Below are 27,326 nucleotides of genomic sequence, written 5' to 3'. Positions count from 1 at the left end.
TAACAACATCAACGACAACTCCCGAGCCGTATAGTTTCGGGTTATGCATAACTGTCTGGCCTCTGTCAACCCGGAGAGCTTCCAGCACGCAACTCCGTCTGTACGATCGTCGCTGAACAAACTCAAGAGCACTGAAGGAGCTCCGCGAGAGAGCGAAGAGGTTCGCTTCTGTTGAACAATCAAGTCTACTGAAGCAGTCGATCAACAGAGAGAATCGATCAAGCGGCGAACGAGCGAGAATGGCAAATTCCGCGAGGAGAAGAGAGGGAAGCGCCGCTTAAGCCTCGGCTGAGTCCGATGCCGCAAGTTAGTGCAGCTTAAACCGTACACGAGAGTGGAAGTATTGTGCGCGTGATTCTTGTCGAACGCCGAGGTGACAACAAGTGAAGCGCGAGCTGTGTGTTTGTCAACGCGAAGAAGCTTCCAGGCGGAGCAGTGTTTACAGAGAACATCGACGGGATTTACCGACCGGATGGACGGCGCGTCGGTCCTCAACAACGGTCAGCATTGTGAATGAAGGAGTACGTTCTAAGAGGGGAATACAGTGTGTGACGTCCGTGAAGAAGACGTTGAAGAAGCGACTGCGCTGATAACACTCTGTTTTGATTAGTTCAGCGTGTACAACTATTGGGAACAGACGAGGTCTTGGAGCCGCGTATCAGTAACGTTCCGGGCATTGTTGTGAAGAGGCAGAGTGAGTGCGGCTTCGCTATTTCTGGATTGCGTGTTTCGCGAGCGTAACCTACTGATACCATGGGAATGTGGCGGCACTTTAAGTGAGTTCTGCGAAAAGAAGCAAGTGATTGTTGTGGAGACAGCTTAACCGTAAGCGAAGAGAGATAAGGGGATTTGCTGAAATCAGTGAAGTGAAGGAAGAAATTTGGAGCTCAAAACAGTGGATTATTTGTGTGTGCAGAGCTACGGCCTGTTGCAACTGTCAGGAAGATGATTTAACGAACAAATTGTTTCGCCGATTGCCCACGGAACACCAACGGAGTCTGTGCGCCTGTTCACCGAACCGGAAACGCGCTCGGAGATAACCTTTTCTTGGATTGAATCAACGACAGCCGCTGAGGCATAACAGAGACAGAGACCCGAGCTACTACATCAAGGTGAGTAATCGCGCGCCCTTTTCTCGAACTCCACCGAGTGACACATCGCGCGAGCGTCACCAAGTTCCAGGAATGACCAACAGGTTGAGCCCCGTCCGCTAATTATTCGACATTCTTCACCTCGTCTAGGCGATAAACAAGCGCGAGCCCTAGAAACGTGCTCATCTGTGTAATTTATGGGTAATTTATACGCGCGGAGCAACCTCTTCGTCGAGTCTTGAGTTCACGCTCGAGCGGAGTTGTAGGTGAGCGCACCCGCGCGCCTCCTAGAACCTCGCGCGTAATCTCCGGATGTTACGCTCCAGCGCTAGCGCTGGCGCTCCGACATTTCTCGAGTTGGGAATTCTAATCCAAAGGCGCTGGGACGGCCCTGCGGGTAGGGTTACCAGAAGGTCGGCGGTTCGCCGCCGAAGAACCGCTTAATCACAGAGGGCGAATCTTTTTCAGCGAATGAAGAGGCAAAGGGCGGCAACTAATTGATTGGAGGTTTCGGCAAGCGAAAAGAGAGCGAAGATCGTGAAGATCTTCGCCAGAAGCGCGCGTTGGTTTTTGCGCTCTCCTCTCGTTATCGCTGCCAATTTCGGGAGTTCTTCTGGGCGGTTGCGTGTTGACGGGTTCGCGATCCAGATGTGGCTTGCCTACTCTTGGGCGGACAGCTGGTTGATTCGGTTGTATGGTCGAATTAGCCGTGCCCGGTTAATTTGAGGGTGAACCCCCCGAGCACAGTGTATTGACAGCACAATTGACTGATTGACAGAAGTTTTGTACTTACCCGGTGACTTCAGCTGAACACCTGCTCCCTGAACGCTTTTAGATCGAGTGATCTCACTTTGTACTTACCTGACTACACCGCAGAAATTCGTCGAGTCAGGTTGAGGTACCTCAATGTTGAAGTCCGTAATAGAACGATCAGAATTGTTCTGTCAGCAATTAACTGCCAAATTTGATAATTTCGACTAATTGTGAAGCCTCAGTCTTTCGAAAACCCCAGTTTGGCCAACGACCCGTCACTAATCGCTCCCTTTGGACGCCCTGGAACTCAAATACAATGTAATTCCCCCAATTGAAACCCACTCGATAATCGCTCTCAGTTCATAAACCCTTTTGCTAATTATCGTAATAGTTTACTGTCGATGAGCAGCCACTACCAGCACTAAAGACAATGGAGCCCAAGACAATTTGCCTCATAAACACTTTCGCCGTCCGCCGTCTCGCCACAGCCAATTGCTGGAATTCGACGGATCCTCCCTTCGAGTCATCTAATCGTCTTCTAAACGTCTCTCCGGTCATTCCAAGAGCACATAATTTTCCACTAAAAATAGAGATTTCCTCCTCCTCCGAGTTCAAACTTAAACTTCAAGCTGGAGAAAAACAGAAAGCAAGAAACATCGGAATTTTTTAATAATTACCTTTGTTTTTCCTTCTATTTTCTTAAATAATTGATCTCTCTCGCTCTCGGAGGCGGTGAGTAATGGGGGCCTCAATCGCTGGATCGAACTCCGGCGAGATTAGAATCCAACTTTGACTTGGTTGTTCGGCACGAACGCCGGAGAAATAGAAGAACTTAGAACATCGCGGTGGGGAGGTTAATTATGGCCGCGGCTCGAACTTTTGGATTTTTGGGGGGAGAGCAATTTGTAAATTCTTTCGGATTACCGGTTTCGAGAGCGCGCGGCCCCGTCCTTGGGGTCAAGCTTTCGCGATGTTGCTGGAAAAATGCCAAATGTGGAGATGTTCTGAACTGATGATTGTTCCCTCACTAATTGGACGGAATTAATGAGGGTGAACTTGAGCGTCGTTGGAGTTACATTGAAAACAGTCGTGTAACGCCAGCGGCGTTGTTTTGACAGATTGACAGATGTTGGGTAAACTCTTTTTATCGTTTCTCGATTTTTCAAATTATCGACAAATTGCGTAAAAAGAGGTTTCACTGTAGCGTACTTACCGACAACTGGAACATCTGCAACTCTGCTGACTGTACTTACCCGTGACGGAATAACCTGGAACACTTACCTGCTAGCAGACGTCACGAGTCTTGTTAGCACTAGCTTCAGGTTGACGTCCGTATTAGAAGTGCAACTTCTTAGTTCAGCTGTAGTGTTGAATCACTCGCTGAGTTCGACCATTTCACGGAAATAACAATTCACTAAAGTGCCATTCACTAAATCCGTTCGACCGGACACTCCGATTGCCCCCCGAGGGCATCTTTCTCCCCGCGGAATTGTCCCCTGTCTTCAAGAGGACCATTTTGATAAATAGTCAAATATCGGCTTCCTCTCGCTCGCAAAACTAGACTATGGGACCCGAAAAAGGTTACCGTAACGTAAGCAAATTTCACGAAATGATAAATTTTGGCCGCCCCTTATGGTCATTTCAGCGCCAGTCGATTTCACCACCGGCATCCGCCGCCATTAACTTCCGGCACGACCCCTCTTCGATTGCAAATCCCCTCGAAGACCCCGGAGCGACCGCGGAGTTTGTGAATAAATCATACACGTTCCATAAAGCCGCGTTTAATCTGAGAATAATGAGACATTCTAATCGGGTTTGATTAATCATCTTTCCAGGCGTACCTTTCACCAAATCTCGCTTTTCAGCTGGAAGTGCAGCTTTCGATGCGGAGAAAGGTCAGAATTCCGAGCGCGGTACAGTTATCTAGTTCGGAAGCCGCAACCTCGCGAATCGCGCAGATCGCATATTTTCCCCCAATCGAACGCAGAAATCCATTAAACTAATGTGCTCATTTGTGTTGAAAGCACGGTCCGAATTCAACGACGCAGAACTTGAGGTTAGGCTCTGGCAAACAAAACCTACCTCCGAGGGTAATTATTATCATCATCGGCTTCTCATCGTCCATAATTCGCTTCCTCCAGAAGGTTCAACGCCGAGATCTCCAGGTTCTCCGAAAAACTCCAACTCGAAGGTAGCGCATCATCCGAGGGAGAGTGTTGCCAGAAATGGCCCCCATAAAGTTGTAAACGTGCCCAGTTCGATAAATTTAAAGTTCTCTCTTCTTTGTTGTAAGCTGCGTGTCTTGGACGACCTAGCCTAGCATTCCCGGGATAGATTTCAAACGACACACACAGAAAATGGGTTCCGTAATGGGTTCGTCTCGAGAAGAAGGGGGACAGGAAGTTTCAATTTATAATTTACATTCGCTTGCGTTGTCTGGAGGCAGCAAGGGGGATCTCTTGCGCGAATAAAAGTTACCTTAAGTAGCACAGCATCAGCGCGCAGAGTACATCACTGAGTGCAAATAAGTGATGTGAGGCGGATGGATGGGTGATGTTTTCTAACGGTGAGTTTGCGTAGCAGCGGCTATGACATAAAAGCAACATGTACTACTTGACTTGGGTTGAGCATAGTTGAATAATAGGTCACCCGAGACTCATCTCACTGATGGGGTATGATTTCATCGTTGAGATTGATTTGTTTTTTTTTGGGGAGGCTCGCCGAGCCCCCTAATTGGGACGGTCGTCGTTTTACGATGGGAATAAATGCGGTGGAATGTGGCGTTTCCTGTGATTGCACAGGGCTGGTGCACGTTTCAGCGAAAACAGTCGTGAAACGTGACACCGGGCTGGTGTTTGACAGTTTGACAGAGTTGACTGAGATTTGTACTTACCAGATATCCGGATGCTGCAACCACTTACCTGCACGTCAGCTAGTTCACACTAGAACCTTCACAGTACATGATTCTGACGTCCGTAATTGAGAAGCACTTCAATTTTAAAACATATCTCACCAGGTTGGTCAAATGTGAAGTCCGTTTTTGAAATGTCAATTTTCAAATTCTTCGAAAAACTCAATGTCTACGTCCGCATTAGAGCAAACCTCGAATTTGCCCCCAAAAAGCGGCTTAAGAATGCAATCCGTCTTGACGACAAACCCTTCCGAGAACTTGTACCCGGCTTAACCGCTACCCAAGCAAATCCGCACCAGCGTTTTATTGTTCATCATCATCAATTCAGCACAAAAACGACATTCAAGCGGTCGAATCGAAAACAAAAGCTCGAGGACAGAAAAAAGAAGGCACAAAACCGCAGCGCGAGGCCAATTTTGAATACCAAATACCTTCGTTGTTGTGTTGGACGTGGTCATTTTTGCTGAGCTTGCTGCAAAAATAAAAACAAAAATAATAAAAATATAATTACCATTCTCATTACAGCGGTGGGGCTCTGGAAAGCCGTTGCGCGGTTGTCATTTGTGTGGTTTGCAGGAAGCATTAAGTTGAGTGGATTTCCGGCGCGCACATCAACGTGACAAAAAACACTGGGGAGTTAATCTCCGCAGAACTTGAGCCCCGGGGAAAATTACCGCCACTTTGCATGGTGGAACCCAAGGTCACACACGCGAAATCCTACTTAGCTGGAAAAGTTGACAACCGGGTGTCAACGGCCTGAACCACGCCACCGTTACAAACTGCGCGACAAATGGAATAAAGATGTTCGATTTGTCACTTGCAGTAGCCAAAAAAAGTGGAGAAGCAATCCTCGGAGATCCGAAATTGGCACCAGGGAGCTAGCTAGCATTTATCACAATTTGGAGCCTGGATTTCGACTGCTGACGACACTGACAGGACATGTCCTCCCAGCTCCATCTTGCGTTGACACACGTCTGCCAATCGGCGAACCCCTTTTCCTCGAAACATACATCATTCACGTACGATGACACAATACGAATTCGATTTCAAGCTTGAAGCTCAGCGACACTCCTGGCGGAAATTAGAACCATATTACGTGGAATAAAACCCATCCTTCCGGTTCTTTCAGGAGGCGAGATTCTTCGGTACGGGAGGCGAAACATAATCCGACGCAACATCGGGGTGTGTAAAATTATGATTGAATCGAAAGTATAAACCATTGTCAGCGTCGTTCCCTATGGGTCTTTCAACGGGAAGGGTGCCGCCTACGAAAATCTGCTTTATTAGGGTGGCTCGGAAAAGGGACGAACCCGTTCTAGGCAGAAATTAATTGTAGACGTATCAGCCAAACAGGACAAACATTTTAAGGAAATTGCTGCGCCAAGTTGGACAAATATTTAACCTTCCAATCGATGCTCCAGAAAGGCTAGAGTTGCATATGTTATCGCATATTTTCTCCCTCTTCTAGGAAGAGACTCTAGCGCCAATCGCCCACACACACTCGGTGACGTGCCTGTTGCATCGTCGGACGATGTTGTTGTGAGTTCTTAGCTTGCAGTTTTTTGCCACATCCTCTGGTTTTACGAAACGAGAGCAGTGATGCGAAAACTACAACTTAAAAAACACAAATTGGTTGACGTTTCAGCGAAAACAGTCGTGAAACGTGAAACCAAATTTGACAGCTTTTGACAGAGCGTTGACAGATTACTTTGTACTTACCAGATTCACGAAAACTGGAACAAACACTTCGAACCTACCTGCTTAAAATATGCACGAAAACCGGAACAAACACTTCGAACTTACCTGCTTCGCACCACTCAGTGCTTGATTTTGAAGTCCGTACTTGAAAGGTCAAACATTTTTTCATTTTCGCTTAATACTAAGTTGTTACGTCCGTGTTTGGGAATCTCACCAATTTCAAGATATCTCACAAGTAATTTTGTTTGGCAACTATCCAAGACCTTTTTGATTTGTAGTGGAGAAAATGCAAAGGTTTGTGTCTTGGATAATAAGCTTTTAATCAATTCAAAATACTAAAAACGTTCATTTAAGTGAACTTAGACTAAGTTAAAATTGAAGAAGTAGAGTTTGACCCAAGTTTGACCTTTCTAGTACGGACTTCAGAATCAAGCACTGAGATCAGCCAATCAAGTATTTTTGAAGTGTTTGTTTCGGTCTTCGTGCATTTGGTAAGTACAAGTTATCTGTCAACGCTCTGTCAATGCTGTCAAATTTGGTTTGACATTTCACGACTGTTCGCTAAATCGTCAACCTTTTATAACTTGTAAACCAAGTTCCAAAGACACGAACCTTTAGATTTTTGTCAACTGCCAAAAATCGAAAAGGTGTGAATCTTGGTTCCTTAAATGAGTTTTTCGTTAAAAATTCCCCAACCCTGCACTCAACCGATAAAAGTTGCACTTTTGTTTCACGTCAGGACTCCTGCTGTGTAAGGATGATGAACATGATGCTGGTAGAGACTCCCACTCCGATGACGAGCATCCTCTTCTCCATCAAGAAAAGATGAAAAATGATCCGCCCGAGAGAGGAGTTGATCCTAATGGATGCGTTTAATTGAATACCGCTTTCGAAGTTCCGTTCTCGGGGCTGAAAAGTGGAAAAAAAGGACCAGGAAAAAAATAATCTCCTCTGGTGGCGTGCGATAATGGTGGCGATCGAGATAATTGTCGGAATGCCACCCACGAGAGCGCCGGAGGTGTGATGACGGCGACACAGGAAACCGGATCCTGGAGATAAGCCGCTTAGACGGTTACAAATGGGTGCTTAAAAGGCGGAAATTAAATGGAATTTTCACGAATTATGAGGGAAATTTGTTGAAAGAAATAGTACGAACTATCAATAGTGATAATTCATTGCAGACATCAAGTACCTCATCAACGAGTTTATTATGTCGAGCAGCACTCAATCTCCCCAAATATCGAGAATTACCGTTTTTGTACACGTGATTTACGTCCTATGGCGTAGCACTACCAAAAGTGAACAGTTAAGCCATTGTTTGCGGAAGACCCATTGTACGTTTTGGGGTGAAAAATTGCTGTCTTGTCTTGTTAGCTACTAGTAATGCACGCTGATAAAGCGGAACACCGATCAATCACGGCCCTGCCGGAAAACTAGGGCACCTCCGTGCGGGCAATCGGGCACCCAATTTGGACGCAGCCGGTTCCAATCAACACAATACAACTCCCGACAACGATGATTGATGGTGAAGAAACAACGTGTATCGTAGTTCAATGAGCTATCGAAATTGGAACAATTCAACCAAACGCAATCTTTAAGGAGTAGGTCAACAAACCTTCGGACCACCCACGTGGTTCCGAACGTGACTTCAGCCCAAAATCTTCAACTGTCACTCATCCGTGTCAACGCGGACATTTTGCACGCCCGAATAGCACAGTTGATGAGCGGCAGTATAATCGTCGTCGTCAGTCAATCACTTCCCACAGCGCTCATCGATTATGAAATCGAAAAATTTCCTGTTCTATTTACATTCTCTCGAGCACGAACAAAAGAAACACAAATCGCTATGAGTTTGATGAAACTCTCCCGAACCCCGGGATTAGCCTCCCATTGGCATTCCGGGCACGCAAGGTCCGTGACAAATCGGAACGCCCGGCAGGGGGCGTCTTCTCGATTTCGTCTTCCCCCGGATTAAGTTGTAAAAACTCGCGCGCGCTCTATGCTGTGATGGGCGATTATGATCGTTGGACGAGTCAATCGCAACAGCAGGAAATTGGGACGGCGGCGCGCCTTATCAGTCGGTGTTGATGAACTCCGCTCGGTCAACGAATTCGGTTTGCTAACAAGGGGTTCGAGGGGGGAATGTGTCCCCGCAGGCTTGGCGTTGCAGCGAAAACAGAGTCGTGCAACGCGAAGCGCTGCCAAGCGTGACAGATTGACAGAGTTTCACTGTGTTGGGTACTTACCGAAATGATGGAACTGGAACAACTGCTACGTTACACACTGGGGTACTTACCGGAAGCTGGTACAACTCGAACTGCTGCGCAGTTCGCAGGGGGTACCTCGACTTTGACGTCCGTAATCGAGATGCGCGACTTACCTGATTTGAAGAATTTTCGTTCGAGCCATGGAGTATCTCAATTCTGAAGTCTGTAATTGAAGCGTCAACAATTCTAAGCCCCACAAACTCATAATTGCGCAACAAGGTTGCGCCCTTTCGCCTCGGACCGCGTCGAAAGTGTAATTCCAGCACTGAAAGCATCACAATTGAGGCTTAATCAGCTACGCGAGCCCCACCGGCATCCGACCAGCGGCCAGATAAATGAAGCCGAACTAACGCGATTGCGCGCGAGATAATCGGGCTCGTGAAAGCTCGTAACCTCAAGTTATGTAACGATTCCTGGGACTCGACGGAAGCTCGGGGAGCTCTCGCACATTTAAATGCGAGCAGGAGTAGCAGTGTTCGGTTGGATGAACAGGTGATTGCGAAGGAATTCGCAGGAAACTAAAGACCCTTGAGAAATGAGGCACCCCCTGGAAGGCAGGGTGCATGACGAGAGGGTGTCAAGAAATGTGGGAACCTGCCGCAGCAAGTAGCCTTGCTGAAATGCAATAATATGTGTGGGAATTTCTTTTCCTTCCCCTGTTCTGTACACACATTCGCTTGGGATCCTTTTTGCCCTTCGTCATGGTAGCGCAGGTTCAGCCTCACCATATGGTGAGGCTGCACCCACATCACGTCTTCGCTCGGGATATCCGCAATGAAATTTCATCTCCGTGTTTGCACTCGTTTTTCCTGAATCACGGATGCTGCTCTACAAGACTGCTGTTTGTTCCGTTTTTTTCAATATCTCTTTGCTGAATTGTGTTTAAAGGTTCGTCGCTTCCGTCGAGTCTCCCAACTAAACGAGAAACGATGCTCAATAAATTTGCTTCGATTGGGTCTTCACAGGGCGAAATTGTCTTCCGCTGGAAGACAAAGACTCCGACGAATTGGACATGGCAAAAAAACAGTACGACAAACTGCAGCCGGCTGCAGCGCGCAGTGAATTATTATCGTTTTATGGACGCTCATCCAAGCGTGATTCCCGGCATGCCGACAGTTTTGCTCTGTTTTGCCGCCATGAATGCCATGATGGAAATCCAAGCGATTTCGTAACCATGCTCGGCGGGAAAGTATGACTGCCTAGAATGCCATCGTATTGCCAGCCAATAAAAGCATAACATTTTCACACTGGACAAACAGTCGTAAAATTCTCCCCCAATCGATGAAAGTGGTGAGGATTTCAACATTCAGCTCAGCCGATTTCCGCGTGATTGTTCTGACCCGATAGAGATATTCTGGAGTCGACGTGCAACTTTAAGCTGTTGATTGATTTGATTTATTAACGCGCTTCGATGGTGGATCTTGCGCAGTCCATATATATGCAAATACGTCGCGTTACTCCGTTGAATTTGAAATATGGCACCCACCCGTCGAAACCATATTTTCATTACATTTTCTGCCTCGGTAGCTCTTGGAGGGCTGGCAAAAATCTGGGGAACCGCAGCGAGAGGATGGTTTGCTGGAAGCCCACATGAGCAATTTATGTGCATATTAAAGTAAAAACATTTTACAATATGAATAATTAATTCATTGAAGCCCCGGCTTCTGCTCGCGGGAGTCTTAGCTTGGCTCCACTTAGAGCCCAACGTCGGGGACGAACTCGTTCCCGCTCTCGTGGGGATATTACGCAGACATGTGAGCCAGGATTTATGGTCTGGCGGTGGCACAAAGGCAGCCTTGTTTGCTCCTCGTTTGCGTCGTGATAAGAACCCGTCGTGCAAATACGAGGCCCGGTTGTACACTCCTGCGACAGGATTACACCGGATAATCCACTTTGGAGCGGGATTCTTGACGTGCGCCGGGAAGCAAACTGGAGCGCCTGGCGTTGCAGCGAAAACAGTCGTGCAACGCTAGTGCCTTTGTTGACAGATGACAATTGACAGATTGACTGGTACTTACCGGATTTTGCTGCTCTGGAAACCACTGTTTTTGCACACTTGTACCACTGATTTTCACTGCACACTTGTACTTACCTGAGAACATCGAATTTTGAGACTGACGCAAAGGGGTACCTCAATGTTGAAGTCCGTGATTGGGAAATGCCAAAATTTTCACACAACTTCGTTCTTACCTGATCTTAAGCAGTTTATCAATATTGATTTGAAGTCCGTATTTGAAATGCAAATCCGCTCAATTCCAACGCTGCGTGGGAAATCCAACTCCGGACGTTTCACCGCCCAAAACCCGGTAAATCTCACACGATCCACATTGGGCGATATGCTAATCCCAAACTTCCCCCTTCACTACTGGTTGTGGTGCGTGCTTCCGGCAAAAAGGGAAACTCTTTGTATTCATCGACCAAACCTCACCTCACTTTCCGAGTGGGACTTCCGTTCTCCAAATCCTCTAACCAGCCAGCCACATGTAATGGAATGTAAACATAAACAAAACACCCGGACCTGTCTGGCGTGTCGTTCTCTGGACATAGGCAACACTCGGTGCGGGGGAATTTTCATAAATTCAATCACAACGAGTGATTTGATTAAGGGGCCGTTCTAACTCCGGTTTCCGGTAGCTGTTGTTTTTGAGCTCTTGCGCTCTCTTTTATGTAGAACTCATTGTAAACAATCATCACGCTAGCACAGTTCCGGAGTTTGACGGGCTTTTTGGGTGCGATGCCGACACAATAACAATAACAAACCAGCCGTGATCATATTTCGCCACAACCAAAAAAGGGCCCCGCGCGTAATGCAATAAACAACAAGACCCCGTCATAAATATCAATAAAACGCATCGCGTAGTCGGTTCCGGCTTAATTGCCGCTCGGGCGATTGCGCTGATAACCCTTTCCGGCCCTACCAAGAACCGGGCGAGGCTGACCGGAGGATGACGGGAAGGCCAATTTAAAATGGTCCACTTTTTATTGTCGTCAACGAGGCGTTGAGTGGCGCGAGCCGTTTCCTCCCGAGCATCCGTCAGACAGACATATGTGCTCAGAACGTGGAGTTCTAGTGAAAAACTCCGACAGGAAGACGGAGCGAAATGGGGAGGGAAAACGTGAATTCTTTCATCTTCTGCGGTGGGTGCACTGAGAAAAATGTTGTTTGAAAGAAGATTTAAACTAACGTGGTTTCAAAATCTCAGTAGCATCCAAAGAAGCTATCTTAATGTTGAAATCGCTAAGCAGAGCATTGCATTTCATCGAAAACAGTCGTGAAATGCAATGGACTGTTTACTTTGACAGATTGACAGACTTACTTACCAGATATTATTTTAGAAGCGCCAACTTCACTTCACAAGACTTTCCTGTAGAATTATTACACACTTTGATCACTTACCTGCTTCAGCTTACTAAACAATTTGAAGACCTACCTTCAGTCTGAAGTCCGTAATAGAAGAGCAATTCAAAGCGCAACTTCTTTCCGTGTACCTGGCGTGCGCCAAACTGGTTACCACTGGCAACATCTTAATGTTGCCGGCAAGTGCCGCTGGCCAGCATCCGCCGCGTGACTTTGCAAGGCCAGCCGCTTTAAAGGGCTCAAAACGGGATCAAGCTGTTATGTTGCTCACATTCTTTGCCGTAATGTTTTCTTTCTGGAGTCGCTTGGAGGCCTTCCTGCCAAGAAGATGGCACATCGCTGATACACGCTGCCAGCACAGGATGTCAACCGGTTGTGTCCCGTGGCGTACTAATCTGCCTGCGAACATCTCGATGACCTGGAATGCGTGCAGATTTTTTTTTCTGGGGCGCCAAGATCCAAATTAACGTCCGGGAAGCATAAATTTGGCGCGCATTTAAAAGCTCATAACATATTTTCGGCGGTCCCGAAAAACTTTTCTCCAACGACCACAATTGCATGCCAGCAGTTCATTGGAATTGCTTTCGAAACTTTTCCCGGGCCCGAAACACAAAACTTTTTTATTAAATGTCGTTCCTCAGCCCCGAACAAACAGTCGCAGTCAACGGAGAGAGAAAAATAAAGTCCCATAAAAGCGAAGCGGATGTCCCTTTGTCACCCGCGCGTTGTACTCCCACAGTCCCAAATCAACCCTAGACAAAAACAACAGGAAACTGCTGGCCAGCGCGCCTGAAAAGTCCTATTCAAGCTGAACTTTGACTTTCCGTTTTGACGTGGAAAAAGTCGAAACTCACACTGTCATCGTCGCTTTTCACTCTCCCCTCCCGAAAATTCAAATCAAACTGTTTGCCCTTTTTTGCTTTTAAAATTGTTTTGCAGTGAAAGCGATTGACCCGCGCGAGTTGCTCGGGAAATTGATTTTTGCATCGCTTTTTTTTGCAACTGGTGTCAATTTAGAGAGAAGTGGTTTTGCAGCTGTTTGCGCGGGAAGTTTTCCATCATTAAGACTCTAGATCGATCGGTAGCGATGCACAGGCCGTGTAACGTGATGTTAATTACGCGCGGACATGTGCGGAACGTGTGGTGTAAATTGAGCGATTTCCGATTAGTACACTCAAAACAGCTGGTGGAGAACTTGTGCGCGTGACGCACTGTTTTTTCGACTACTTTTTGAGCGTAGTTGACAGTTTTGACAGATTGACAGAATGTACTTACCGATTCGATTGATTTACACTTTTCACTAGCACTGAGTACTTACCGATGTTCCTGGATCAACACCTCAACTTTTCCAATCAGATCTTCTGAGGTACCTCAATTCTGACGTCCATGTTAGAGAAATGCACTTTTTACTTGCACTTACCAGAATTCCTGGAACAAAACTTCAACTTCAGTATTCTGATCCTGTGAGGTACCTCGATTCTGACGTCCGTGTTAGGGAAGTGCTAAAAGTTTTACAGTTTTCAGCTATAATCTAAATGAAGTCGGTGACATCAAGCGCTCTTATTAGGAAAACTTGAGACATACAAGGACAAAGTGACGTAACCACCATCATTTAACAAAGTAACGTACGTACAAGTTCAACTCAATGCTCAAGTCCAATCCCAAATTGGTAACTGACGACACAGCTTCACCGTTTCCGGTTATCCATCACCATTGTTCCAGGCGGCCTGACAAATGACTTTCGTTGACGAAACCAACGCAATCTTGCAACATCGCTTTTCATCGCGCCACAACAAACGAACCAAAGGGAAAGTAATTAGACCGAATTATGTGGTGCTTCTCTCGCAGCTGAGATCCGAACCCTTTTTTTTTCGCGCCAAATTCAGCGGCATTGTTCAGTTACGGTCCCCGACCACCGACTGCTGTTTTGGGCTAATTTGAATTCATCATATTTGTTTTCCGCGCCACGGTTATTTGTAGCCTTTGTGAAGGGACTGCCGTCGGCGGCGGCTTACCCAACAAGCCGTATCGAAACAGCCGCTGGGAACCGCGGGTGTCCAAACTCTTTGTCGACGCGTGACTTACCTGCTTTACGTCACAATATCTCATCTGGAGGTGGCTTCCGCCATCTTTTCTTGTTGTTGTCTGAGATTGCGAGTTTGGGTGACGCGGATTTTCCCAGGGAAAAACAACAATGGCCACCGACGAGAGATGACCATGGGATGGCACCGAAAGCGACTTCCAAAAGTGCAACTCACGCGCCAGGGCGCGCGCACACGCGATATGACTTTTGAGATTTGTCGAGAGGAACATGAGCTTTTTGTACGATTGAGTACGATTTTCGCACGTAAATTAGCATTGGACGGGGGTCGTCGCGGGCACGCGAACGGTGGCCAAAGTGCTTGGGAAGTCGAGATTAATTGGGGTTGATAAACAGAGCCAGCAGAACGGCGGTTTGTTCTCATTTTGCTGGGATGGTTGACTGACGTGGGGGCATTAGGGGTGTCAAAATCTAAGAATCTTGCTAGGTATCTTAGTTTTGACATCGCTAAGCAGACGTTGATTGCATTTCAACGAAAACAGTCGAGAAATGCAATGAACTTTTGAACTTTGACAGATTGACAGACGTACTTACCGCACATTATTCACTACACTTAGCTGGACATCAACCTACACTTTTCACGAAATCACATGTACTTACCTCTTTGGCTTTGGTTATGGTCTCAAAGACCTACCTAGAATTTGACGTCCGTAATTGAAGTGACACTCTGACACTTTCACGAGATCAAATGAACTTACCTCTTCGATTTCAGTAATGGTCTCGAAGACCTACCTAGAATCTGAAGTCCGTAATTGAGGTGAATTGTGAGAAAAGTGTCGACGTCATTTTTTGCACTGATTGCATCACCAATCAATCTTCGCCTTCATCCCAAAACCCATCGAGTGTCGCAACGACCATGTAACCGACTCTAAAATTGGACGGAAATTATGTTCGAAGACCTTTCCCGTCGCACACTAAACTGTCATCAAAAACCGAATGATTCGGCGCCACTGATTGACCATTGTGGCTTCAGGTGAAAGAACGCTCGTCTTAGATAACCCACAGCGGAGTGCTTCCGTAGATCATCAGAGGAAGTCGGTCCACCGTCGAAAGACAACGCAAATTCAGCGCGTTGCGCTGAGGAGAGTGAGGTTATATTACGCGACATTAAAATTAATTAAAATACTTCATCATCGTGAGGTTGGCGGAGTGGTGGACGGGGAGGTCTCCATTATAGTCACTTGCACCATTGACGGTGTTGACGCTGATGGATTTCGGTTTACGAGCGCCCTCTCGCATTCCTGCGTTGGATCCGTTTCCGAAAAAGAATTTGTTCTTGTTCCGAGAATGTTCGTGGTGCAAGAATTTCATTGATGCTTTCTCGCTTTTCTCGGGGGAGATTTCTCCTGGGAATGGGATGGACATCGGTCATCCCGCCGAACCTTGGGTGAAGCAACCTTAAAATAATGCCCCAATCTCGGTGAGCCATCAACGACCAGCCGAACGACCTTTGAAGGAATTTCAACACTCCCAGACCCTAATCTACGCCGTATCACGCCGCGTTCGATGCGGCCAACCCGACGTGTTCCTCCCACGGCGACGAATGTGTCCAGCTTCATTAGTGAATGATCAAATCACCTCCGCCGTCGTCGTCTTCTCCAAAAACCCGAGGTCGTAAAACGCGCTACACGAGGCCACAAATAAAACCCGTCGTTACAATTCCAAACAGCTTCCTCCTTTGATGGTCTCTCACTAGGGTTCATTCGTCTAGATTAGACCACATTCTTTCGGCTAGTTTGCCTTTGCCCCCTTTCCATTCACAATTTTTTCTCTCTTCTTCAAGTCTTCGGAACCCCACGAAAAACCCCGGGACAGTGGCCATGTTTTTCTTGCCCAAAACTCGCGTTCCCTTTAAAGTTTTCAAACTCTCTCTCTCTGTTTTGACAACGGGTCGAAAGAATGTTTCGGTTTCCTCGCGTAACGGGCCCTGCTATAGCTGTCCGGATGCAGCATCCGCTCACGCGTTGTAATCTACACACACTCGGCTGATTCGCGTGTTAATTTGCATAGAATTTCGACGACCTGGCGATACGGTTGCGGTTCAGTCACCTTTGCCGACCCAGTTCCAGGTGGAAATTGGATCGCAATGTGAACCGACAGCGCCGCCAACAACAGTGCGACGGAATGTCTACAGATGTGGTTTTGCGGTCTCACACCGGTTGGAGGTTTGTTTGTTTGCGCTGTCATTCTTTCTCACCACCAGCAGATATGCAAATCACACTCGCTAGTCAGAATTTCGAAATGATCTACGACTCGGCATTGTGGGTGGTGGCTACCGGAATGACTGTCATTGTGGCCCTAATGAACTGTTGTTTGGATGTATTGTGTTTCAGCGAAAACAGTCGTGAAACACAATAGACATCTGGGTGGATTGACTGTGACCGATTGTGATCGTACTTACCTGGGCGGAGTTACACGTTCTGGAGCTTACACTGAGTACTTACCGATTTAGACTGAGTTATTCTATTCACCACTTCCACAAATTAACACTGAGTACTTACCGTATGAAGTCCATGGCTTCTGTATTGAAGACCTACCTTGAATCTGAAGTCCGTAACCGAAACCTGAACTCTCTCGACCTCTTTCGTAACTGAAGTCCGCAATAGTAATGCTATCCGCTCAACCAATCGTCCAATGACCCCTCGTTTGACTCCACAATGTCCGCTGAACAAACCCGTCGCCGGAAAATTTGCCCAACCATTCACAAATCAATTAAATTTCACCAAAACGCACCAGACTTCCTGCCCTTTTCTAGTTTTGCGTGCGCGCGCGACATGCCGGAAGACAACTGGCCACCGGAATAAATCACCAAATTCCGGAAGATACGCGTTGGGGTTTTCCACGCGCGCAAACCCAGAGGAAACAATAAAACCGCTGCTGCTACTGGAACTTAAAACTGTGGGAATCGGACTCCGCAAAGGGAAGAGAGGGCGCCACGGCGAACTCGCTGGAACGTTGCCTAATTTAATTAATCTACCGGGAAGCTGAGAATGGAATGTAGCGGGAGAATAAATCATCACCTTTGGCTCAGCCGAGCGACCTCCTAAAAGGCGTAATTACTCATTCATGTAGCTGCTCATCTCCAAGTGTTCTCGAGCCGAGCGAGTGCGCCCTCTCGAGAAGTGCGCTGCTCTCGAGCACCCTCGATGAAGTGGCCATTTGAATGGTTTGGAATTTTTAATTCCAATTTAAAGTTCAAGCCCGGGTAGAATCGGTTGGACACGGGTCGTGGAGGGCGTCAATGGGCTCTGCTGACATTGTGAGTTAATTAAGAGCTGGAAGCGTTCCGATGCACCATATTGTGCAGCAGCAGCATCGGAGTGATAACTCCAGGAAAACCAGGCCACTCTCGTCACACACAACACTCTCGGTGAATGAACGCTCGCGAGAGCGGAAAACGATCCGGTTTCCGTAATTGGTCAATTAGCTACCGCTCGCGAAGTCGTCGTAGACGACGACGTCACCCGGGAATGTCTTGGCGGAGTTTGTCACGGTACCGCTGGCGTGCAAACCCAATAAATTATGCCTCATTAGCTGATACCGCGAGGGTTGGACCCTCCGGGATTCGGACGTTTGAACTTGAAAGTTACTAAATTTCTTCTTTTTTTCTTTTCAGATGCTGAAACACGTGCAGGTCTCGCCGATGCGCAGCCGGTCCGACTCGCTGTCGATGCGTTCGTCGACCTCGTGCGCGTCCTCCCTGTGCGGAAGTCCCGAACCGCCCAACGAGCAGCTGCGAAGCCACTCGCGAGCGTCCAGCTACTCGAGCCTGAACGAAACCATACCGCAGGTAGGTCACCAACATTTTTGTTCTTCAAATCAGTTTTCCCAAAATCAAAATCTTGAAATGTTTCGCCCCTTAATTACTGCCTCCGAAAAGCTTTCCAATTAGTCACACAAAGAAAGGCAAATTTCGGCGTTTTGCTAAAAGACAATGAAGCTGTTGATTTTGGCTGAGAGCACTTCACCTTAATGAGCCGTCAGTTGTCAGCGTCCTTCGTGCCAGGACGCCATCTACCGGTAGTGCACCAAATCACAACGTTGCTTCTGCATAAAATTATCTTCCACAATTATCTATTGTTGGTTGCAATCAAGAATTTTTGAAGAGTGGAGGCGGACCTTAATTATTCCGTGCTTCACAGCGCGACCTCATAACTCTTCGTATTTGTGAGGTTCGCTCCCTAGCAAACAATTGAAAACGAAACGCTTCGCACAATGTGTTTATGTATGAGTTCTGTTGCGGTTTTCCAGTGCGCACACACATTACACATTTAGCGCCATCTCGCTGGTTTCGACAGAATAAAACGTATATTTATCATATTTTTACCACGAGCGTGCCCGCAGCATCCAATATGGTGGCGCTCCGCGTGCGCACACACACCAGTCAATCTTTTGTTTTCGCACAATATTTTAATTAAAAAACGAGCTTCATTTACGCTTTCTGGTCTGGCTTCATTCTGCGCTTTTTGCCGCAGCTCCCAGACCATAATTGCAAAATATGACTAATTAAATCTCACTCACTGGTAGGTCTTTTTGTGCAGTCTCCTCAGTTGGTTGCGGATTTGAACACTGCAATTTTATCATCTTACCCGCCTGCCCACACAACTCTGTCTTATCGCAATCTCCAGTAGTAGCGCCAGCACAGAAGCTCTCAGTACGGCACGGCGGTTGATTTCCCAGGCCGAGTATCGGGCAGGAATCTGTGCCCCAAATAGCCAGCCAGAAAGCAACAGCAACTTTTTTTTAGCGAGCCGGTACGGTTGAAAATCGAAAGTTGAACTTCCGGTGCGAGCAAAAAGTTGCTGCTGCGTTTCAGCTATTTGGAAAATCTGACTCCAAGGTTGACCGGTGAGAAGGACGTTCCAGCGGGCTAAAACAGTCGCCGTGGAACGTCGAGCTCAGCGTGGTTGACAGGGTTGGGTACTTACCGCGTTGCGGGGTTGCTGCTGGAACGCTGGATCTATCACTGGTACTTACCTGAAGATGCTTCAAATTGACACCTCGGTTGATATTTGGTATATCAATGTTGAAGTCCGTAGTTGAGGTATCAACTACAATCAAACACTGATTTAACTCTAGAACTTACCTGAAGATGTTCTCAAATTGATGCCATGATTGATATTTGGTATATCAATGGTGAAGTCCGTAATAGAGGTGTCAATTTCAGAATAAACATGATATTAAGTTTATTGACTCTGAAGTCGTTGCTTGGAAGGACGTTGCAGCGAAAACAGTCGTTAAACGTCGATAACTTGCTCGGGTTGACATATTGACAGGGTTGTGTGTACTTATTGATTGGGAACTGCAGCTGGATCAAACACTGGTTTTATCAATAGTACTTACCTGAAGACACCTCAAATTGACACTGTAATGTCAATTTGGTGTATCGCTGTTGAAGTCCGTAATAGAAACATTAATAACACACAATTAGCTTGCTTCAACGATTCAATTTTCGGTACATCAACGCTGAAGTCCGTAATAGAGGTGGAAGCCACAACTTCCAGCGACCTCAGCCGATTCCGGTGTTTGTACCTGCTCGAAACGCGCTCGTCTATCGGAATAAATTACGCTCCAAGCTTGATGTCCCGTAAATCGTTCCGCACCGCGAGTGCATTGTTTTCCCCAAAAACCATCCACCACAGAACGAGAGAACCCTTTGGGCCATAATTTCCCCGCAAACATCCGGCCATGTGTGCGCACCAGCTCGGAAAGAAGGTTCTACTAGGCGCGCACGTGCTCAAAACTCATCAACAACAATCGCAGTTTAACGCCCCCCTCGCTCTCGCGAGGTAGTTCTCGTATTACCATCCCAAAGACCATAAACGCGCTGCGCTTTTCCCATTCAGTGACTTCCTTCCAGAGACTTAACCCGGCATCACCGGAAGGACGGTTCTTTTCAATTTTAATATTTTCCAGTTGTTGTTCTACGACCCGCCAAAGAGTTACGCGCTGGCGGTTCTTCAAAATCTGATTACGGTTTGGAGCGGGGGGAGGGGTCTCTCTACGCTGTCATTCGGAATAATTGTAAACATGCACGATTTAGCAGATGGCGCACGTGGCCGTCGTCGATGGTTGAATGGCTTGCGTGGCGCACGCCAAAAAAGCGGCAGCGATTGTCATTCCAGCGGGGGTCATGCTGGGTGGTCATTAGGGGCTTGCGTCCAAAATTGAACGCTACAGTGAATAGCGGTAGATGGTTATCTCCAGGGGGGCTTCTCATTTCTGGCAGCGGACCAAACTGTGCTGGAATCTGTTGCGGTATCCAACATCCCGACGGATGGAAGTCCTGGTCTTCAACGACTGCTTTAATAAAGCGACTTTAACGCAATGGCGCAACAGCTGCTGTCTCGCAGATCGCAATCGTTTGTTCGCAAAAACGTCCTTTGTTTACCCCCCAGACGAAAACAACAAAACAAAAACCTTCAACATTTTCCCAGCGCCAACCAGCTTCCCATAGTTCCTCGTTGGCCAACTAATAAATTACTCGAGCCCAAAACAAAAAAAGTTACACACACTTTGTTCAAACGCCCAAGTTGCTCGGCAAAATTTGCTGGAATTTCCCACGCCACCGCGCAACTCGGTGGAAACTGGAGCCACCCACCCAGCCTAAAACAATAACCGGCGTCAATGTGGGGGGAGAAACAAATTACGAAAAAAAGCGATCACGAGCGATTTTTCTCGCGCTTTCTCTCGCCACCTTCAGCTGATGAAAAGTTCACGCTTTTCACGATTAAAGATTCGATGGCTGGGCTGATAAACGATTCTCAGCTCATCTGCACATGGTTGGGTAATTAATTGCATGCGGGCGAATGAAAGTGAACGCGCCTCACGCGATTAGATAATGGCGCGAACTTTCCCTTTCAAGGTGTGGTGGATCCCTTTAAGGGGGATTGACCTCCAAACGGAAACAGCCGATTGGAATCTTGAAAGGGTTTGACAGATTGACAGAACAGATTGTGTACTTACCAGAATATGATTGACTTACACTCATCACTTGTACTTACCTGATTCAATCACTTGACACTCTTACTTATTTCGTACTTACCTGTGTTCTTCAAATCGCTTGAATTCTCACTTTACATTCCAATGTTGACGTCTGTAATAGAGATCAGCATCGCAAGATGCCCTAACGTAAGAAACTTCACTAATTTGTATCACCAGTACTTACCATGAACTTCAACAAGACTGAATCTTCACAGCAGGTACTTTGATAATGAAGTCCGTAATAGAGGTGCTAATCTTGCCAAAATGCCCGAGTGTAGCTACGCAAAACTTTGTCGTTCCACTCAAATGAACAAACCTCGTTCTTAAGCATCTCCAACGACCCCAAAAACCCAAGATAATGTCCAAGAAAGTGCTTCCTAATTAGAACGTAACACCCGTCCAGAAACCAAAGCCATGTAATCTCAAACTACCCTCTCCCTCGAAAAAGTCCGCCAACTTCCCGTGCCGTGTCATTTGCATTCCTCGCGATGACAGGGCCGAAGGCCCGCGTCTGGAAAGTTTACGCCATAAATCTTTATTAGGCGCAAGGGTTCGAGGCCGCGGCACATCTTCCCGCACTAATTACCCCGTCATTTTACGACCCCGCGAGTCCGGCAGCAGCCTCGCCACTACAAATTAGATTTAATACGATAGGGACCGCGGCCGCTCGGCCGCGATGGTTCCGCGTTCGAAAATTAGCTGTTATCAAACAGCAATTTGGTCACCTGGGCCTCCTCGCTAGGGGTGGTCCGCGGCACATCAACAATGGTCGGTACTTCCGCTCGGTTGGTGTGGAAAGTGAAATTGAATCACGGTATCGGATTGCGGTGAACCCTTAGCTTAGATGATCGCCCCCTGAGGGGTGGAATTTCCAAACAATGGGGCCCAACCTGGCTGGGCAATTAATCGAGACCGATACGGCTCCGATTGCGGACATTATTGGGCTTCACACGGACGCGATGGGCGCGGAGGAAGTGGTGAAATTCATTGTTGGTTGATTGATTTGAACACCACTCGAAAGGTTGGGTGGTGAGTGGATTTGAATAGCTGAGAAGGACGTTCCAGCGAAAACGGTCGTGGAACGTCGAGCTCATTAGCGTTGACAGATTGACAGATTTTGGGTACTTACCGGTTGCTGGTTCAGAACACTTATTCACTCGTACTTACCTGATTAAAACATCTTAACTCAAACACTTGCACTTACCTGATCAGATTTTCTCAAAAGAGCAGGTGGTATATCGATGTTGAAGTCCGTAATCGAGACGTTGATATAAATGTTAAAGTTCGCAGAACACCCAAACCTGTATCTGTAATTATTATCTCAAAGAGTAAGAACTCATTTCCTCTGACCGTCAACTGTGCCATCTGGCTGATGGGTCGCTCAATCCCACGTAACAGGAGGCAATCCCAGCCGGAAGGGTCTCCCGTGTCCCCACCGCCACACCTCCCCTAGGACCCTAATTATGGCGACGCGAACTCCGTATGGCCACAACAGCATCCGCATCGCAGCCGAAAAGGGAAAACATCTGCGCTTCTCGGCTTACACTTTCCGCACGTCCTGACCGTCCTAAAGGCGAAGGAGGATTCCGCCCGTGATGAAATGCGATGAAGAGAAATAAATCAACACTCTCACCCTCGGTCCAGTTTGATCCCTCAGGGCACGGTATCCTTTCGTGAAATTCGCTTTTGCTTCGCAATTCGCGCACTGGACCTCGGTCTGGACGATGGAAGAAATTTTAAAAATTGCGTCTTTCTCCCCAAGTCGCCGACAGCTGGGCCAACTTCAAGCTGCATTCCAGGTTCTGAAATTGGAGCTCGATAAACAAGTCGAGGGGCCATTTCTTCGTTGTTTTGCGACGAGTTGTGGTGGCCATCGGAGTGGAAAATTTTTGCGGTCCGCGCCAGCGGTTCCGCTTGAAGAACTCAACCGACTAGACTCCGCGCTTTGTTTGGCTCTAAACTCTAAATGCCATTGCGGCGGCGGCGGCGTCTATGCTAATGGCACGTCTCAAAAAACCCGGGATATCGGGTGTTGGATTTCTTCGTTTAAAGGGATTGAGTTACGCCCGCGCTAGACGGTTCCTGGACGGCAGATGTTCTTTCCCAGTTTCTTCCTTGAAATTTGTTGGGCAGTCCTCCTACGCGCAATTTGTAAACAGACTCGGTAATTTCGACAATTTGTCACGCCCCCCTCAACAGGTTGAGGCGAAAGTAGCAGGTGCCGATGATAATCGCACCCTGATTAACCATTATCTGACTAACAATTTTCTCCTCCCTTTTCCAGACCACCATCAAAATCTACACCGCCTGTCTGCGCCAGGACATCGAGTACAAAACGTTGGGAATCTCGTACGACGCCACCAGCAAGAGTGTCGTGCAGCAGTTGCTGCGACGGTAAGTCCTGACCTCAGTCTGACCTTGAAGACCGCACGCTAACCTTCAAATTGTTTCTTTTCTTTTGTGCTTCAGATGCAAAATGCGACACCGAGACCCCCGGCTGTTCTACCTGACGATGGAGGTGACCGTGCGCCGACCGGGTGTCAAATCCGTACTGGAGCTCGACGACGAAGCCCGGCCGGCGCTGCTGCAGGCGTGCCATCCCAAGGGGGACTCCAGGTAGGAATCTTGACAATTGTTATTGCTAATTTGATAGATTTTGACTGTTGACAGAAGTACTTACCAATGTTTGAGCTTTAATCAGCGGATTACCGGAAGATTACACTTGTAATTACACGATTTGCATCACTTGTACTTACCTGAAGTTGGGTTCGACTTTGAAATCGGATTCCCACTAGGTATATCAAGTCTGACGTCGGTAATCGGGAAGGGCTTGAAAAAATAAATTTCTGCACCAGTCCCTTTTCAGAATGGTTTGGAATATAACAAAATTGACAGTTGACAGCAAACTTACCGGATGTTGACTCTCGAACTGAATTGTTAACACAAATCACTTCACATGTACTTACCGGAGCTCTGATCTTTTCGAACTTTGAACTTAAATAAATCACATGCACTTACCTTCATTCATTTTGACTATGACTTGATTAGATGTCATCGAATCTGAAGTCCGTAATAGAGAAGTCATAAATTGAACTGTTTTTTCTCCTTCCAGATTTTGCCTCCAGCAAAAACCTGGCGGTCTGATCCGGGTGCACACGTCCGCCCTCCAGCCCAACTCGCAGTACAAGTCGCTGCTCATCTCCGAGGACACCACCTCGGACGAGCTGCTCTCGCTGCTCCTCTCCTGCTACAACTCCATCGAACCCGTCGAGCAGTTCTCCCTGTACGAGGTGTGCCCCGGCCAGGAGTACCAGCGCAAGCTCCACCCGGACGACCTCCCCCTCAAGACCCAACTCCAGCGCCAGCAGAAGAATGAAATCATGCACTTTCTGGTGCGGAGGAACCCGAACTACCCCCGACGGCGCCAAATGCTCGCTCCAATCTCCGAATCCACCAAGCACTTTATCATCAGCCCGAACGGCCACCACCGGTTATCGCTGCACTCGACGACCTTCCCGCTGAGCGCCGTTACGACCCCCACCAACACGCTCATCTCGGACATCGTGGACGGAGTGTCCTCGCTGAACACGCTGCCCAAAGGTCGACTAGCATTACGCGAGTCCTGCCTGTCCAGCTCGTCCTCCAGCTCATCCTCCTCAACGACCTCCTCCTCCTCTTCCTGCTCGTCAAGTTCCGCCAGCACCTCGTCCCTCGAGGACAACAACAACGACGACCGAACGAGCTGTGCGGACGCCCAGTGCCACCGGGACGAACCTCCCGCCATCAAGTCCAAGAACCTGGACCGGTCCGTCCAGGCTCCGCCCCGCCCCTCCAAAGCCTCCCTCCTCCCCTCGCTGCTGACCGCCCCGAACGCGCCCTCCTACAACCCCGTATACAACATCCGGGAAATTCGAACCGTTTGCAACTCCTTCTCCGCGCTCGGAATCGACAAAAAGCTGGTGGACATCAGCGGAACGACACCGGGCTCGACCGCCCCAATCGTGCGCAGTGCCATCGTCAAGGAGGCCGTCAACACGGACCCGATGAAGGGGGTGGGAAATTTCATCTACATTTGAGCGACCATCCCGCCCCGGGGGAAATCGAGACAAAGAGAGCAGAGTTCTATTATTATATATTTTGTTTCATCCTAGTCAAAGTTATTAATGTTATTAAATCGATTTTATTTGATGTTTTTTTTCTGCTGCGAAAAAATATAATTCTGTTTCGTGGTCCTGCGAGAGTAAGCTTCGCACAAAGCGATCAAAGAAATGATGAGACTCGAAGTGTGGTCTCACAACATAAATCACGGAAGAAGATGTAATTCAAGCCAAAATGGAGAAAACGAACCCCCTCGTAACTGCTAAGGTGTAAAATTCTAATTTTTGTACTCAACTTCGTAATCGAATCTGTAAAGTTAGTTAAGAGAAAGAAAGCAAATAACCCAAATCGCCCTAATCCCACGTGTCGTCAGCTTTGTGACAGCTTGTCATACAATTTTGACGTTTCACAAAAATGTAAACAAAAACAAATGATGCTTCGATACTTTGTATGACAAGATGTCACAACGTTGACAAATACACCGCTGCTAGAAGAATAGAAGAGAAAAGTTAGTTTATTTTTTTCGGAAACGAGCGCTAGATGCCAAAGAAATCAACCGTTAGCGTGTGTTAGTATGTTTTGAGCAAAGTCTCTTTTCAAAGCGAATCAATAGAACCAAATATACACAAATTCTCAGTTAAAAACACTTAAGCAAACCTCCAATGAAAGTCAATCGAGCTATATTATCGTACAGGTGAAAATATATAAAATAATCTCAGAGCGTAGTCAACGATGGTATTGAATTTGCTAAACTCTTTTTTTTGCTAGTTATGAAGTTTTTTTTGTAAACCCACACAGAAACACATACTCCACGAACACACACAAACACGCAAGCTTGTATAATGTAAATGATTATTTAGCTTCTAAGACGAGCAAACCCCGTCCAAGGTTTGCGCCAACCTGCCCAAAATAAAGTACGACGACAACGAAGAAATATCGTTGATTGAGTGAAAATTAAAACGTGCCTTGAATTTTGCCAAAACATACCGAAAATTGAATCCATTTCCCACTTTCGTCCAAAAAAAAAAAACGCTGGTTTGTGAATCCTTTTCTGTGGGTGAGATTATCTTTCTCCTTTTCCCCTAAGATTGTTCATCGAGGTGTAAAGATCCCAAAAAGATTGGATCGAGAGAGAAAAAAATCGGAAAAGGGTGGGGCGCGTCTTGATGGAATTTTTATGCTGTGACAAAAAGCACACTGGGAGGCGGCGGAAAGTTTCAAATTTTCACCCAACTTGGAAGCTTGGCGATGTTGTTTTGCACCCCAAAGGGAATTATAATTAAAGACAGGTTGGGTCTTTAAGCATTTTTATTTGAGCCGTGTTCGCTCCGCTTAAGAGGTAGTTACAGACTGGTGGCTTATTTCTAAAACTTATCCTAGCTAGCTAGTTGGAAGGATTTCAGGTAGACAAATCCTTCCTAGCCAGGTGAGCCTAAATCAACAAGCTTGGGCTTGTTGGGAAAGAGCAACAGAGAGTCCGATAATGATCATGTTATCGGGCTCGGTTTGTTGGTGAAAGGAAAACAGAGAGTCTGATAATGATCGCGTTATCGGACTTGCTTCGGAACATAATTCCTCCGGGGGGTGAAAAAGCATGTCCTCATGCGTTATAATATAAATGTGTTTCTGTTATTAACGCCTAAATAATTAAGATGTTTTTATGAAAAAAAAAAAAAATAATAATTAAGATGTGTTTTTGATTATAGTTTTGCTCAGTAACATAAGCGATCCTCATATATGTGGATTTGAATTATAATTCAAAATATTTTCATAATTTTAAAAATTATCTGTTTAACTTTGTGTTCCTGGCTATCTATTTTTGTTTGAAGAGTTAATAGATTAAATGTTACATGAAATAACTGAGTAATTATACATTTTTTATTCATGGTTTGCTTCTTGATTTTTTTTTTGTTTCTTTTTTTTTTTGAAAATGAACACAAGTGGATGTGTTTTCATTATAATATTTCAAATATACATTTTTTTTGTAATTATTGTTTGTTTTTTTCAACCAGTTAACACAATATTTGAGATACTTTTTTACAACAGTTTTATTGGTTTTAGAACT

General features: G+C 46.7%; 1 protein-coding gene across 1 annotated transcript; it reads left to right on the top strand.

Moving 5' to 3' along the window:
* Nucleotides 1-315: 315 nt before the first annotated feature.
* LOC120416783 (uncharacterized) lies at nucleotides 316-25,450 on the top strand. The gene is made up of 5 exons (XM_039578651.1): nucleotides 316-1,112; nucleotides 17,796-17,969; nucleotides 23,448-23,557; nucleotides 23,633-23,779; nucleotides 24,276-25,450. Exons 2-5 carry the CDS (start codon nucleotides 17,796-17,798, stop codon nucleotides 25,237-25,239), a joined length of 1,395 nt encoding a protein of 464 aa, XP_039434585.1. The 5' UTR covers nucleotides 316-1,112; the 3' UTR covers nucleotides 25,240-25,450.
* Nucleotides 25,451-27,326: the final 1,876 nt, after the last annotated feature.

Source organism: Culex pipiens, chromosome 2 (assembly GCF_016801865.2).
Source record: "Culex pipiens pallens isolate TS chromosome 2, TS_CPP_V2, whole genome shotgun sequence".
In the NCBI taxonomy this organism is placed as follows: Eukaryota; Metazoa; Arthropoda; class Insecta; order Diptera; family Culicidae; genus Culex; species Culex pipiens.
Note: the sequence above shows the minus strand (reverse complement) of the source record. Positions and strands in the feature narration are given on the sequence as shown.